The sequence below is a fragment of the Corythoichthys intestinalis genome, chromosome 10 (genome assembly GCF_030265065.1).
Source record: "Corythoichthys intestinalis isolate RoL2023-P3 chromosome 10, ASM3026506v1, whole genome shotgun sequence".
Lineage (NCBI taxonomy): Eukaryota > Metazoa > Chordata > Actinopteri > Syngnathiformes > Syngnathidae > Corythoichthys > Corythoichthys intestinalis.
This window is the reverse complement of record NC_080404.1, coordinates 58325340-58342426: the sequence shown is the minus strand read 5'-3', so window position 1 is coordinate 58342426 and position 17087 is coordinate 58325340. Positions and strand designations below refer to the sequence as shown.

Here is a 17087-nt window from a genome sequence, read left to right as displayed (position 1 = left end):
ATACACTAGTGTTTAAATGCATACATGTGCATTTGCTGTGGTTTAGTACACGACCAGTGTTGTTTTGGGCAGCGCGTAATTTTCGTCTTAGTTAGGGTGACCAAACGTCCTCTTTTGCCCGGACAAGTCCTACTTTCACGTAGTATCCTCGTTGTCCGGGCAGGTTTTATAAATTCATAAAAATGTCCGGTTTTTATGATTTTTCACGGGACCAATTTGAAGAGAATCCCTCCAGCCGCTGGGTGGCAGCAGTTGACATGGCTTTTACTAGAAGTAAGGGAAGGAGTAGTTCTTCTCGTTTTTGTTGGCAGTTTATTCCTATCATGAGGCATTACCGCCATCTACTGGGTTGACGATTTGGCCACAACACCTGCTTAGTTAAGTTTTTTTTACAATAAATACGCATATAATGGCAACTTTTGACTTATGTCGGAGCTTTGACTGTAAAATCCCGTTTGGTGTCGCATCATTGCGCTGCCGATGATTAAACTTTTATAGCAAAGTTTGTTTTTTACCTCCGCTAGCTATCAGTAAGCTAAACCACGCTAGGCATTATGGGAAACGTAGTTTTGAACTGCTACGTTTTGAAACATGCTGGTTGAATTGTCAGTTTATTTCGGTTATTGTTTGTGTGCAATCTAGAACATTGAATGAGAATATCAATTGAATGGGAATAACAATTCGTCAAGGAAAATTGTCGTGATAGTAATTTATAAAAATGTTTAGTTGGCACATAGCCTACTGTGTGTATGTACATTGACTGGACTACATTTCCATGGGTCTGCGTTATATATATATGTTATTATTATTATTATTATTTTCCCAAACTGTATTTTTCCATCCAGAGTGAGGGGGCACACTTTAAATATATTAAAGTGACATAGGTATTTTTGAGTGAACTTCGAGTAAAATTCAAGTATCTGAGGCTGAGTGTCCTCTTTTTTGGAAATCAAAATATGGTCACCCTAGTCTTAGTCATCTCAAAATGCGTTTTTGTCTAGTTTTTGTAGACGAAACTTTTTTTTATTACTCTTGGCGATAATACACACTGAGCGGCAAAATTATGTTATCTTCAATTAATTACGCGCTCCTGGACGCCACAAGTTATGTAAAAAAAAAAAAAAAAAAAGTTGTCCGAGAGTTTAAGCGGATGCTCACCGTTAGTAGTAGCCTAGGAGGGCGCCATGTTTTACACGCGCAATGCACGCTGGAGGCGAGGAGTCTGTTGGGCTGGACTGGGAGAAAAAGCTGTGCTAGCTAGCAAGCGACACTCGTGTGACAACTAGCATGATTTTGTCACATTCTGCTGCCGGTCAGATTGTTTTGTTACAGAGCTGTGGGGTGATGTTGTACCCACATCCAATTCTAGCCCATCAGCAGTGTCTTTAAACCAATCCTCAGTGACTTGCCAGGATATTGGTCGCAGCACATCGCTTGAGTGACACAACCTAAAAACTAAAAGCTAGCCGGCTTTGTCACCGTCATGACAAAAAAAGTGTTCGTTTACTAAATATTCTCATCGTTGACGAAAACAAGACTGGTAACTCGAAATTTGAAGACAATGGTGCTTTTCTAATAAATAAAAAATAAATAAACAGAATAGAAAAAGTCTCCCAATATATAACTATTCGGCCCCCAACAGGCAAACTATAGCGAAATACAAAAGTTCGTTAAATATTGGGTGTCTGAGGACTTCTTTGGGTGGTAGCAGTGGTGGATTAAGTACTCACTTTTTTTTTATTACTTAAGCAAAAGTACAGATACAGAGGCAAAAAAAAAAAAAAAAAAAACTTATCTAAGGCAATAAATACTCAAGTACCAAACTACTTGCTTTCAAATTTACAAATAAAACGATTTTCTCCCTATGCAAGAATATATTTGGCGGAAAACACAAAGCTGAAAAAGCAGTTTCTGCTCTTGCACCCCTCTTTGAAATAAACTGCTGTGATTTAAAACCAAAGAACTGTTGTGTATGTTGCAATAGCAGTTTCATGGCACATTAAGCCTCTGATATATTTTTAATTTGTCTGTTTTACCCTGGAGACCCCCCATTTACGGACACCGCGCAACCGCTTTTCTTTCAACCCAGCCATAAAATGAAGGTAATAATATTTATTTTAAATATCTTTTTAAAGCTTAGAATCATTCATCTAATATTTATCTAAAAAAAAAAAAAACTACTTTAAAAAATTAAGTTTAAAATGTGCGGGTGAATAAACAAATTAAGTCACAATAAAAAAAAGTTTGTAAATAGTGCTTGATTGTATTTTTTTTGTTAGTTGCATTTCCCATATTTTAGATAATAGATCCAAATAATGACCAAAAAAAAAAAACGTTTAAAAGGGTAAATATTTGAAAAAGAAAATCCCGACCACTCCTTGATGTTTGCTATTTCTGCATCGCGACCCTTGTTATAATACCGTGTTTCACCCATAAAATCCCCCAAAAGTCCGGCTGTGGCCATTCACAACTGTGTCTTGACATTCTGTGAGACATGTTACACGGCGTTTTGGGATCGAAATAAGGGACCCCTAAGTACGCGCTAATACGTTGTTAAAATCATGGTGTCTTTAATTATGCTCTCTCATGCTCTCTCGCCTTGAGTTAGGGTTTAGGGGTTAATTGTTTTTTTGTTTTTTTTTCCAAATGCCCTCCTGCTCAAAAATTTTCTTCCCCAGACAGATTTTAAGCTTTTCAATGATGCATCACAGATGCATATACTAGGACAATTTTGAAAATTAGCCAACTTCAAGTCATCCGAGTGTTTTCCTTCATACACATTTTATATTACCAAATTGGCCCGAATATCAGATGGTGTTTTTTTGCATTGAAATAAGACTGAAAAAGCGGGTCTTATATTTGAGGTCTAGACATTATACCCAATCACGACGCTAGATGGCGCCAGATACCAATTGAGCGAATGCTGAACTTGCGTAATGTTCTGTCATGACAGATGTCAGCTACTCTCAAGTTTAATCCGTTTGTATTATTTTATTGCAATGTTTTTCCTTATTCAGATTTGTTTCAAGACTACAGTTAGTTAGACTTCACTTTGATGGGTAATGCAGTTATTGCAAGTTTGTTGTTTTATCACAATAGATTGCTTTATTTACATTTCAAAAACCAGAAGCCATTCATTTACGAATGTGATTGCACTTTACATATTTAAATGTTCAGATATTAAGATTTGAATGAGGCAAAATAACATGATTTTTCTCTCAAATATATTGTTATAATCATTTCTTTCAGATGTACTGTGATTATTTTCTGTATAAAAATTCATTTGGTGTTCAAAAAGTATTTTTTTTTTTCAAACTTGTCTAGAAAAAGAGGTGGTCGTCTTATATTTGGGCCAATACGGTATGTAATGGGGAAAAAATAAAATTGACTGAGCTTCAAAAGCTCAAAAAACTTAATGGCGGATTGCAAGCAACTATCAGGTGCATACCCCCACCTACTGTACAAGAGTGCACAGCACCCACTTGAAAGCGCGCTGCTCTCACTGTTGTTTTAATGGTCAATATCCTGTTCACCTGCTTGTGTGGCTCCCTCTAGTGCTCAGTAAGAGTAAATGGTGTATTGCGCATTTCCACCTTTAAGGCCCTCAAAGCGCTTTTACACTGTATCCTCACCAAAAGCAACGTGGGGTTCAGTATCTTGCTCATACATAAGGATACTTAGACAAGTTCATCAGGGGAGAGAATTGAACCCACAACCTCCGGTTTGGCTACAACTACACTACCACTGAGCCACGCCATTCCCAAGTGGTACATTTGCACGGGGCTTATTGATTGCACCGGAGGCATGAAAACTGAGCCCATCCACAATGAGGAAAAACCTAAACAATTATAACGTTTAATGCAGGTGACAATTTGAAAAGTAGTGGAGTAAAAGTAAAAAGTACCATTTCATATGTGTGCTCAAGTTAAGTACAGATACACAAAAATGTACTTCTACTTGGTTACTTTCCACCACTTGGTGGGTACAGTCAAAATAGCTTTGTGTTTGTGTTCCCTGCCAAATACCAGCCATCACAGCAAAGCTACCATTGCCATTTCTCCAGAAATGGCGTTTTCTAGTTCTAATTGTCGTCCAACAATGACCAGCATAAATTGATTTGACCGCTTTTAATCTTCTCAACCAAGATGCACTCCAGGCAAATGTTTCGTTTGGCTCTGCATCAAATATAACAACAGAATGTATGTAAAACATAGGTTAGTAAAATCTGGTCTATTACACACGTCATGCATAACGGCCTTTAGCTCCTGTCAACTTTAATCATATATAACAGAAACGACATTTTGCGAAGGAATGCCCGCAAGTGTTCTTTTGAATCTGGTCAATTCAGACTCCCATCTTTTTATTTGGTGTCGTTTAGAAGATAACATTTCTTTGCCCCCTTGTACTTGCCGTATCCCAACAATGAATGCAGAAAACCTATTATAAGACCCCTTTTGTTGGGTGTTTTACTTAGCAAAATACTATGAGAGCTTTGTAAAAAGCAAAAAAAAAAAAAACTCAAGTAAAACAAAGTGGACAGCAAAGAATTATTGACCTTTTTTTTTCCCGAGCAGTACTTGCTCCATAGCTACGAATACAGTCCGCAAAGCAAAATGTTTGACGGCTTCATGCTAGATTGAAGCCTTGATTATGATCTATCGCTTGAAGAAGCTTCTCGCGCAGCGTTGGCGCATTGGTGTATTTGGGCAGGTCCAAGAGGTTGAAGCACGTGTGGGCCACGGGCAAGTAATGTTCACCTCCGCTGGTTGGTTGGATCACAAGTTTAAGGCTTTTCATGCCCAAGATGGGTATGCGGTCACTTCCTGTGAGGAACACTGAGCAGAAAATGGACATTCATTATTATTTTTCGAAGGCGACTAGAAGGGAAAAGCGACACACTTACAGAGGAACTCTTTCTTCTTCTCTAAAGGAAGGTTGTGGAACACTTCCCAGAAGAGCTTGATGGTAGGATGGTCTGCCCAGTACTCTCCTTTATATTCAGTGCTCTGAAGAAAAGCAGACATGCTTCATATATGCTATTCGGGTGTGAATTGGATCTTTTAGTTTGACGCCAAACCTTTTCAAGTTCGGTCCAGTCGTAGTTTGTGTTGCCGATCACCATGGCTTGCAGTTCGTTGGGCTGGAACAACTCCAGAACTTTGCCTCCGCAAACCTTGTGGAAGCCTGCATAAAAGCACTCGAAGAGTGGGGCGACCGAGGTGTTGAACGTGTAGTCGACGTATGCGTTGACAAAGTCTTGCCTGGACAGAGAATGACTTGGTGAGTATATGTAATGTATGGTAGAGAAGTGTATGCTGCCCCCCGTCCCCCCCAAAAAAAGTCCAGTATCACATTTTCACGTGATGGTATCATGTAAAAACATGACAAACATTGTGTAATGGTGGGCAGAGTAGTCAAGAATTTGACTCCAGTAAGAGTAGCGTTACTACAAAATAATATTACTATTACTCAGGTTAGGTCAAAAGTAGTCACCCAAAAAAATGTACACAAGTACAAGTAAACAAGTATTTGGTAAAAAGAATGCTCAGGTAATGAGTAACATTATGAGTAACTGCTTACAATGTTTATTTATTTTTTAAACAAGGGTATTTATTTTTCTCAGCACAAAGATATCTATATGCACTCTTACTTTAAAACTCTACAATAACAGCCTAACATGCCATAACATCATTAAGCCAAATAAATACAAAAAAAATATCACTGAACTCCAGCGAGAGAGAAATAAAATTACAGAACCGAAGTCTCATTTGTCCAAAGAGCATCAGCGCCCTCTAGTGGAGAAAATATTTCTTTGTTTGAATGGTAGAATAGTTCCTTCATAGTTCCTATCATGAAATTAAAAGGATCATCTCTCGTTTCCAGTAGTCAACTGGTGCCAATTAAAAACTGGGAGAGGTTAAAATCTGTGCTTTCGAGTTGATGGCAACGCTCTATGTCGAATATCTTATTTTTTTATGGTGCTTTAAAGACGCCATGTGATTGAACAATGATCGTAGAACGGCAAGCTTGAGTCCGATTGGTATAATGGAGTCATGTGATTATTGTTGCGACGTCTCATTGGTGAAATCGGTAGAGCTACCCCGGTGATAATTATTAAATGGTTATTAAATATTTGCTTTTGCCAATGAAGGCTCACAATAAAGTATTGATTGCTGTAATAGTATGTTCCATGATTGATTGCAGTAAAGAGGCATTTTAGTGATTGATAACTATAGACATGTTTAGTTCTTGATAAAACTGCCTTGTCATTCTGACGGGTTTAAACCGGCCTAGGTTTCACAGGTCAACTTCGAGGACAAGCCCCAGACATTGGGAAACTAAACTGTCTGGGACATATTGTTGCATTTTATGACTTGCCAATAGCTACTGCGTCATGAAATGTATTTGATGAGACAATTGCTCTAATCAATTGCTACTCGCAATGAAGAAATGCTTCTGCTTATTGTTGCCTACAAAGAAGGAATGTTTTGTCTTGAAGAGGCCTCTTGCCTGTTCAAGGACAGAGTCAAAAGATGCAGCTTTGCTTTGCTGACACACATGTATATAATTCCACCTACATGCACAAACATAGCCAAAAAAATACAAGGGGTGTCGCCAGCTTGCTTCCCCTTTCCTTTTTAGGGCAAGATACCAGTCTGTTGCTAGGGCCATCCCAAACAAAAAGCGAGGTGAAGGAGGTGCTAGTTGGAACGATTGCGGAAGCTGTATAGTTTCCCCTCCTTCTCCTTGCAAGCTTTTCAACTGAGTGCCTTATCTCCTTGTTGTGGGTAATATTATAAATTAGGGCTGTCAAACGATTAAAATTTTTAATCGAGTTAATTACAGCTTAAAAATTAATTAATCACAATTCAAACCATCCCAAAAATATGCCATATTTTTCTGTAAATTATTGTCGGAATGGAAAGATAAGACACAAGAGGGATATATACATTCAACATACGGTACATAAGTACTGTATTTGTTTATTATAACAATAAATCAAAAAGATTGCATTAACATCATTGACATACTGTTAAAGCGATCCATGGATAGAAAGACTTGTAGTTCTTAAAAGATAAATGTTATTACAAGTTATAGAAATTTTATATTAAAGCCCCTCTTAATGTTTTCGTTTTCATAAAATTTGTAAAATTTTCAATCAAAAAATAAACTAGTAGCTCGCCATTGTTGATGTCAATAATTACACAATGCTCATAAAATCAGTCACACCCAAGCGCCAGCAGAGGGCGAAAAAACACCAAAAACACAAGTATCAAGTGGACATTTCCCTGTGCTGTCATTTTAATCTGTTTGAGCGAGGCATGTGCGATAATTGCGTCAAATATTTTAACGTGATTAATTAAAAAAACTAATTACAGCCCGCTAACGCAATAGTTTTGACAGCCCTATTATAAATGTCTACCTAATGATTCGTATTTGAACTTGACACCCGGTAATACACCAGGCACGTCTCGACTCATGGCATGAAAAATAATAAACGTCATATGGAGAATAAAGAGGAAAAATGTAACGACTCTTGTGTAGCACAAAGTAGCAGAGTAAGCGTAGTTTGGTTTTTTTTCCGCAAATCTACTCAAGTAAAACAGTATGGCTTAGTAAAACTACATTTTTTTTCCTCAAAAAGTTACTTGAGTAAATGTAACGCCTTACTACCCACCTCTGTTAATAACCTGATAACTATCATGAAATGACATGATAACCATCATGTATAAAAATATGATGATATGTGAACATGTGACAACTACCATGTAAAAACGTGATACGATCATCAAAAACCATGACAACTATGAAGTTAAAATGTGATAATCCCACGTTAAAAAAACATTTAAAAATGTGATGCATAAAAACGTGAAACCAGACTTTTTTTTTGGGTTGGGTGGCAGTAATACGCTTCCGTACCATGTATACAGAGACGAATGATTTAGAGTATTTTATCACAATATTTTACAATACAAGAGCAAGCTTACCTGTTGGATTTATTGACAGTGATGTTTTCACCGTTGGGTATGAGTTCCAACACTTCTGTGGCGCCATAGTTTTCCTCCGTGATCTGAAAAGAGGAAGTCTTGCTGTTATTTTAATCCATATTTTGCAAACTACATGATAATTCCTCTAAAAGCCCCATTAACTGCTGTTATTTTAATCCATGTTTTTACAAACTACATGATAATTCCTCTAAAAGCCCCATTAACTGGGAAAAAACAGGGATCACTGTACTGAGATCGTGTCTCATGTTTTAATAAGCTGGCAGCTCACATTTTGTGGGTGACCACCAAGTCGCCGCCGACCGATAAAGGAGAGCACGCCCGCGTCCGGCGCCGGCCGGTGTGTCCGCCTAGAGTGCTCTATTTTCGGATTTGGGTTCACGCCATCACTACTGGTTCTTGCATGTCCGCCTCGACTGCATTATTTTAGGGTTGGACTCACGGCATCCCCCAGCGTCGCAGTTACGATACTACCAGGTATTGATTTTGGGGTTAGTGAACAGGATGTGACCAGGGCATGTCACCAAATGAATAGGAAGTGACCTGTAAATGCCCTCAAATGAACCGTAAGTGAACTATAAAGGCAAGGCAAGGCAAATTTATTTATATAGCACAATTCAACACAAGGCAATTCAAAGTGCTTTACATCACATGAAGACCATAAAAATCACATTTAAATCAACACAACGTAAAAACCAAGACAAATGATCGCATTTAATCACAGAATAAAAATAAAACAAAAATAAAAATAAAGCAAAAACTACTACTACTAATAATCATTGAAATCAGCAATGGAGATAAGCACAAGAGGAATAGAAGGCAGGTAGGTTGAAATATATAGACAGTTATGGATATGCAGTGCCAAACAAAAGCGTTTTTAGCCCTGATTTAAAGGAGCTAACAGTTTGAGCATACTTCAGACGTTCGGGTAACTTGTTCCAGAGGTGAGGAGCATAATAACTAAATGCTGCCTCACCCTGCTTGGTTCTTGTTCTTGGAACGTGCAGAAGACCCGTTCCAGACGACCTTAGGGGTCTCATAATCAATTAATAAAGGCCCCCAAAATTTCTGTTCACGTGCCATTGACGGTCAAAATGGATTGGACGTCCAGCGCCGTCAATGGCAGCCAGTGAGCTAACCCAGACACTAAAGAGGAGTTTTAAAAAAAAACGTTTATTACATGCATCGCGATGCCACACCTGACGATTCGATTACGATTCATAAAGGTTCAAAAACGATGATTTTTCCCTCATAACTTTATGGCATCCGCTCGTAGCAGAACGAAATTCAAGACACGTTTGCCGCCTGGTCACCGTTAACGAGCGCACGCACGTTATGATGGATGCTGCCGGTTACTGAGAGAGAGATTTACTCCTTTTTAAAAGACTGGAAAATAAATGTGTGTATGAGACAGGCAGGACCATGTGCGCAAGTTATTTTTTAGAGCAAGCGGGGAAGAGAGATAGTTCTTTGCACCTTGTCTTTTAGATACCCAGCAGTAGTTTTAAGGCATTTCAATTGAAAAATGTCCTGAGTGTGTTGCTAAGACCCGTGTGCATCTAAAAGATGGAAGTACACGAAACCTCTTGTACTGTTTAGCCTTTATTGTTGTTGTTTTTGAGATGTTAATAGTTAGCGCCGAGCGCTAAGCTAATTAGCTAATTCGCTAACATGTATTTCATATGCAGAACATGTAAAACCACGTTTAAGTACAGCGGTAACACTACTAACATGCGAAATTGTACAGAATTCTGTGAAAACAAAGTATATTGGATAAAAGAAGCCTTATTTCTAAAGACACTTTGTTTCCAGAAAATGTGGAATTCATTCCACCTGTGTAAATTTTATTGTATTGAAAGAAATAAGTACTCCCTTTAAAATGGTTAATGTTTTTGCACTTTCTTGTAAAAAAAAAAAAAAAAAAAAAGGGAAAAAAAATAATAAAAAAGCAGCTTGAGGGCAGCTTTTTGTTGTATGGCCACGCTTCCATTGTTCCTGTTGAAACATTAGGATATTTTAAATAAATAATGGACATAAATTTGTTTGGCTACTGTATTAATTAGTAATGCACAATGCATCGATAATCGCGACAACCGTGATCATCGTCAATACGGTGATCATCGTTCAAGAATCAAATCGTAGCACCCTGAATCGGGAGCAAATCGAATCGTGGGGTGCCGAAGATGGGACACCCCTACTATTCTAATGGAAGATTTTGGTAGCAAACTGTTCCTTTTTTTATCCCTCCAAACAGTGACACGTTTTAAAGGAGCATACGATAACCTTTTGGGAAACAGTGTCATATTGATATACAGGTAGTCCCCGGGTTATGAACGAGTTCTGTTCCTATTCTGGCGACGTAACCCAAATTTTCGCAAAAGTCGGAATTAACCCTATAAGTACCCCTACAAAATAACTATCCAAAAAGTATTGCATTTTGTTTAATGATGGAGGATACACTGCCCTCTGGTGGCAGCATTGGGTCTGCCTGGACTGTTGTCTTATATGACTCAGAGCAGACTCAGACGTCTGACATGGATCAAGGATAGCTGCGCTCTGGTTGGCCCACATCAGGCTGTAAGTTATTTCAGCTAATATATGTTTGTGTAAGCATTTGTAATTAAGTTTACAGCTACAGTTTGTGGAGTTATGTGTGAGCGATTTGCAATGAGAATTGTAAATACATCAGCATTCGGAGCATTTAAGTGGACATTTGTTAGGCAAATAAGGCCAATTTAATCAATTACATTGACATATTGATCAGACCAGATGGATGTTTGAACACCAGTTTTTTTGTGTCAAGTGTTTTATTGTTAAAATGTGTAACATTTTCAAAATAAGTGTGCTAATGTGCGTTACAGCGTTACAAATTGTCAAAAGTGAAGGAATTTAGATTCCGTCTACACTATGACAGATCATTTTCTCCAGAGTATTTTGGCAACTACTTTTTGTTGACTTGTGATAGGGTGAGCTTGTGTATGGAGAAAAACACCTGTGACCTTTTTGTGACCCGCACTGGTTCCATCATTATTAAATACTAGGGCTGTCAAAATGATCGCGTTAACGCACGGTAATTATTTTTTTTAATTCATCACGTTAAAATATTTGACGCAATTAACGCACATGTCCTGCTCAGAAAGTATTCTGCCTTCTTCTTCTTCTCTTGTGGTCGCTTTGCAACATGGTTTATTGTTTTCTTGCCAGTTCATTATGGCTGCACGACGTCTCGGGCTGATAATGTTGTGCTTATATGATCCTTGGACAAGATTTGTCCATAAGTATGGTTGTTGTAAAGAATGTACATATTATGTTAGTAAGCGAAATGTTATATTTTTTGTATGAGACGCTTTTTGTTTATGTTTAGTGAACCTGTATAGCGTGCTAAGCTAACGTTGTTGCTAATGCAATGCTTGTGTTTTACGACGGTCTAAAGAGGACAATGGTTTGAGGCTATTTTATTAATAAATCAGATGAAAAAGGAAGAAGTCTGATTATTAAGGCGTCGTTCACTAGCTGTCTAGCTTTGGAAAAAGTAGACGCTTCGGAGTGAGGACAGCATAGACAGATTTAAATGACAGTCGAGTGAAATGCCCACTACAGTCCTTATGTACCGTATGTTGAATGTATATATCCATCTTGTGTCTTATCTTTCCATTCCAACAATTTATTTTACAGAATTTATATATAATTTACAGAAAAATATGGCATATTTTATAGATGGTTTGAATTGCGATTAATTATGATTAATTAATTTTTAAGCTGTAATTAACTCGATTAATAATTTTAATCGTTTGACATCCCTATTAAATACACATATATATAACAAAGTGCCTTTGGGCTATGTATAAAAGTATAGCTGTGTATTGGAGTACAGCGAGTTCACATACAGTGGGGAGAACAAGTATTTGATACACTGCCAATGGGAAAACCCATTGACAGTGTATCAAATACTTGTTCTCCTCACTGTATATTACAACAACTGCCTTTGACAATAAAGAGCCTTAGAGAGTGCCTTTAGGCTATGTATTAAAGTAAACCAATCATATTTGGACACGAGATTCATACAACAAGTGAACCAATAAGATTGCAGGCAGTGTGTCCACCTCTGTTCCCACGTGACATGCGCCATTAAATAGCCGGACATTTTCGGGCCGCGTTAGTCTTTAGAGTAGCTAGAGTCGTTAGGGCCATGGATGTTCCTGCGGTTGCCTGGCCTGTATTCCTTTGTAAACTCTGCCGGGGGTGTCGACTCTCCGCCCGCTTATCAAACGGTAAGGGTTTTGATTGCTATTCTCAAAGGAATATCTTGTAACAGTAGTGCGGGGATCTAGAAGTGACAATCTATATCTAGCGTTCACAAAAGTGTGTGTAGCGCGGGGATCTTAGAAGTGACAATCTATATCTAGCGTTGTTGTGTTTGCTTTGTTCTTTAACCATAGCGCGTAGCGTTATTGTTGTTTGCTTTATGTTTGTTTTCTTCCTTTTTCTACCCAAGTTTCATTTGCAATTTCTAATCAATAAACATTGTCTACTTCGCAAAAGTGTGCCTGTTACTGACTCACTGCGAACCTGAAACGACATTTCTTTCATAAAAGTGTGACCCGGAAATTTCGTAAAAATTTCGTAAAACAGCTTGCCTCTCTGCCTGAGTGTTTCTGTTTCACCTTGCCGTTTTGACCGCAGTCGATCTGAATAAATTGTCAACTTTTTTCCGTGAGCCTTCTTTAAACCTTTCAAAATAGAGTACAAAGGGTTAAGACTAAGGTGAACGTGCGGAGTTTGGCCTACTGGCCGGATTGCCGGGCAGACAAAATAGCAGACGAGATTCGGGCGTCGTAAAGTCGAAATGGCGTACGCCATATCCCGGGGCTTACCTGTACTGTCACACCCCTAGTACTGAAGGCCGTGCATAAGTATAACATACTAAAAAGTGGCAGTATGACTAAAACATCCAGCTTTTTGATGTTCCACAATTAGGCATGTGCCGGTATGAGATTTTGACGGTACGATAACAGAGACCAAAAATACCGCGGTTTCACAGTATTGCAATTATAGCTCCAAAATGTGTTATTTTGAGATGTATGGGTTAAAAAAATAACTTTTTCCATTGAACAGGATTTTTTTAATTTTTCAGAACATAGTTGCAAATTGGAACATGAATACATTGTTAAAATAAATAAATAAATGATCAAAAAAAAGAAATATTTTAAATAAAATTAAAATATAACTTATAATATCGACTATACCCACAGCCACAGCTACAGTTGCTCAAGATTAGAGCTAGAACAAAATCATTTCTATAAAAAACTAAAACAATCCTGAATAAAATTTTTTAAAATTTATTCTGCATGACTTTTTTTTGAGGATGGAAAAGCTCAAGTGAAGTATCGCCATTTTCAGTCACTGTGTCAACTCTAGTCTACATGATGTCATGCCTTTGTGTTAAAAAACACATAAAGAATTCATAAGTTAGTTAAAAATGTATAAGTTAGTTAGTTAAAATGTAAATATTGTTGTGGAAAGGTTTCATCTGGAAAAAAAAAAAAAAAAAAAAAAACATTGGGTGTGAGACCTCTCCTTGATCCAGCGAACGTGGATTTGTGCTTAGGGCAAGACCATCTTTCTCAATTAACGATCTTTGACGCTATCGCTATCTCTTTTTCCCCTTCATTCAAGCGAATCAAGCTTGTTTTCTCACTCTGTGGCTGTATTACGCAACGAAGTTGCTCTTCCAGCTAAGCCTAGGCTAACATTCGTCTTTTAGTTAACTTGTATATTGAATTTGAAAGGGAAATGTGTGTTTTGGCGAACTTCTTCATGGTTTCTGTTGAAGCTACTCACACATGGAAAAATACAATTGTACAACGTTTTAAATGTATTCATTTTGTATATTCCACTTACCGCGAATTTAGAGCTCAATAAATTGAAGAAAAGAAGGCTTTGTCTGGAGTATTTGTTTTTGGGTTCGCTGGCTGTCTAGCCGTTAGCGTCACTTTCACACACAGCAACAAACGGGAGGGGTGAGCGCTGCCGCGACACGCCACTTCTGGCTGCATTTTTAACACATGAAAAATAGCGAATACCGTCCTACGGTCTGACGGAAAATTTTAGTGGTTTTGACACCGCAACGTTTTCACACTACGGTAAACCGGGAAACCCGTAAGTGGGACATGCCTATACACAATCATATTTCCACTTACGGTGAAGTTTAAGCAGAAGGTTTCCTCAAGATCATCTTCATGGTAGTCCAATAACAATTGAAGACTCCTTGTTCAAAGATAAGAAAAAAACATTTTTAAAGCAGGTATTGATGTCAATGAACGGATGTTAAGCTTACCTTCCCACATCTGGCATGAGCTCCTTCAGATCATCTAACGTGGGATTCCTCTTCAGAAGCTTCTTATACAGAGCCACTGGAAAGTTGAGCTCCACAATGGTGAGGTTGTAAATGGCCAGGCCGCATATGACTCCGATGAGGTTAAACAAATCGATGTCCTCAAAAGTCTGGAAGGAAAACTTAACCGTTAAGAGTTGTGTGTCCAATTTCAACATTGAGATTTAAGCTACCTTGCTGGAAAACCATAGTAGCCTGGAGTCCTCGTGGTAACGGAACATCCCGTACTTTGGATCTAGTAGCTCTTTCATAATCAGGAGAAAGAATTCCTTTCTCACACCACCTGCATCCACGGCCTCTTCTCCCACAAAGATAACCTGTCGTGGAAAGAGAAAACAATTTAGACTCATCGTACTATTACAGTGGGAACCTTTAGGTAGCTAATGATACGATTTGTGATACAAGGTAACGATGAATGATCTCATGATCTGGCGATGCAGCAATTATCAATATACGGGTCAGGACATTGTTCTAGGATATCCTACAAAACAACGAATAAACAGAAAAGCAAGCCATTTTTATCGTTCTGCTGTGAATTGGAATGAGTTTATCACTAGTAGACATCCAATCAGCTGTCAGAGGCAGCCAAAGCCGGGCAATGAGTTCATTTTGGGGCATTTCACGTCATTTCCTGTTGATTTTTTTTGGGTTACTTTCTTTTCCCTTTTGGGTCATTTACAAAACAACAAATAAGTCATTATCACTTTACACAAAACTCCAAAAATTGGGCCAGACAAAAGTATTGGCACCCTCAGCGGCCTAATACTTGGTAGCACAACCTTTAGACAAAATAACTGCGAACGACCGCTTCCGGTATCCATCAATGAGGTTCTTACAATGCTCTGATGGAATTTTAGACCATTCTTCTTAGGCCAACTACTCCAGGTCACTGAGATTTGAAGGGTGACATCTTAAGATCTCTCCACAGGTGTTCTATCGGATTCAGGTCTGGCCACTTTAGTGCTTTCTCTCAAAGCATTTTCTAGTGCTCTTTGAAGTGTGGTTTGGCTCATTGTCCTGCTGGAAGACCCACGACCTCTGAGGGAGACACAGCTTTCTACATTATGCTGCAAAATTTGTTGGTCGTCTTCAGACTACATAATGCCATGCACACGGTCAAGCAGTCCAGTGCCAGAGGCAGCAAAGCAACCCCAAAACATCAAGGAACCTGCGCCACGTTTGACTGTGGAGAGTGTTCTTTTTTTTGAAGGCCTCCTGTAAACTCTATGCTGATGCCTTTTCCCAAAAAGCTCTACTTTTGTCTCATCTGACCAGATAACATTCTTCCAAAACGTTTTTGGCTTTCTCAGGTAAGTTTTGACAAACTCCAGCCAGGCTTTTTCTATGTCTCTGGGTCAGAAGTGGGGTCTTCCTGGGTATCCTACCACAGAGTCCCTTTTCATTCAGACACCGGCGGATAGTCCCGGTTGACACTGTTGTACCTTCAGACCGTGGGACAGCTTGAACTTGTTTGGACGTTCGTCGAGGTTCTTTATGCACCATTTGCACAATCTTTCGTTGAAATATCCTGTCAATTTTTTTTTTCCGTCCACATCTAGGGAGGTTAGCCACAGTGCAGTGGGCTTTAGATTTATTGATGACACTGCGCACGGTAGACACAGGAACATTCAGATCTTTAGAGATAGCCCTCAGATTGTCCATGCTTCCTCACAATTTTGCTTCTCAAGTCCTCAGACAGTTCTTAGGTTCTTTCTTTTCTCCATGCTCAATGTGATACACACAAGAACACAGGACAGAGGTTGAGTCTATTTTAAACCATTTTAACTGGCCGCACGTGTGACTTAGTTATTGCCACTACCTGTTATGTGCCACAGGTAAGTAACAAGTGCTGTTAATTACACAAATTAGAGAAGCATCACATGATTTTTCAAAGGGTGCCAATACTTTTGTCCAGGCCATTTTCTGAGTTTTGTGCAAAATGACAATTAAAAATCCCCCCCCCCCCCCCCCCCAATTCTCTTTTGTTTGTTTTTTTCATTGCAAGCAAAATAAATGAAGACATTACTACCAAAGCATTTGTAATTGCAATCATTTTCTAGGAGACATTATCTGACAGAATTGCAGGGGTGCCAATACTTTTTGCCAGCACTGTACAAGCCACTGCCTGTTGATTTCGGATTGCTGAAGGAAGAAAGAAGGTCCGCGAATGAACAGAAGACTCAAAATCGACAGGGAGTAACCTGTGCGTGAGCCTAAACAAAACAGGAAGTGACCACAAAAGACTGGCTGTGAATGCTCCGGTTTCTGTGCTGTCATTGCCATTGACGGCACGAGACGTCCAATCTAATTAAAATGAATTGGATGTCTAGCGCCATTACTGGCAGGCAGTGAGCCACTATTCTCATGAAAGATTTTGCTAGCAACCTGTTGGACACATTTTGAAAACGATTCTTGGCGGAAGCAAATCGATAACCTTTTGGGCTATCGTGACCTTTTTCAATATATTGTCCCTCACACCCCTAGTAGCTATTAAAACAACCTTGAGTGGTTTCTTGTAGTCAACATTTTTGGACTTCCTGAGAACTTCCATGGTGTCTCCAACGATATTTTCTCTCCGTACAATGAGGATGAGGCAGGGGTTTACAGATTCCACAGCAGGCAAGAACATGGAACTCAAATTTTGCATTTGAGCCTGATCTACAGCCATCTATCAAGATAGAAAATAG

General features: G+C 38.7%; 1 protein-coding gene across 1 annotated transcript in view; it reads right to left on the bottom strand.

The window, feature by feature from the left end:
• Positions 1–1802: 1802 nt before the first annotated feature.
• The window catches only part of herc4 (HECT and RLD domain containing E3 ubiquitin protein ligase 4), a 36104-nt gene continuing 20819 nt past the window's right edge, over positions 1803–17087 (bottom strand). The window contains exons 18-25 of the mRNA XM_057847949.1: positions 16901–17068; positions 14574–14717; positions 14344–14510; positions 14207–14273; positions 7989–8071; positions 5078–5261; positions 4904–5006; positions 1803–4835 (exon numbers count right to left, since the gene is read on the bottom strand). Coding sequence (XP_057703932.1) covers positions 4627–4835; positions 4904–5006; positions 5078–5261; positions 7989–8071; positions 14207–14273; positions 14344–14510; positions 14574–14717; positions 16901–17068 — 1125 coding nt within the window. The 3' untranslated portion in view covers positions 1803–4626. The remainder of the gene's footprint in view (positions 4836–4903; positions 5007–5077; positions 5262–7988; positions 8072–14206; positions 14274–14343; positions 14511–14573; positions 14718–16900; positions 17069–17087) is intronic.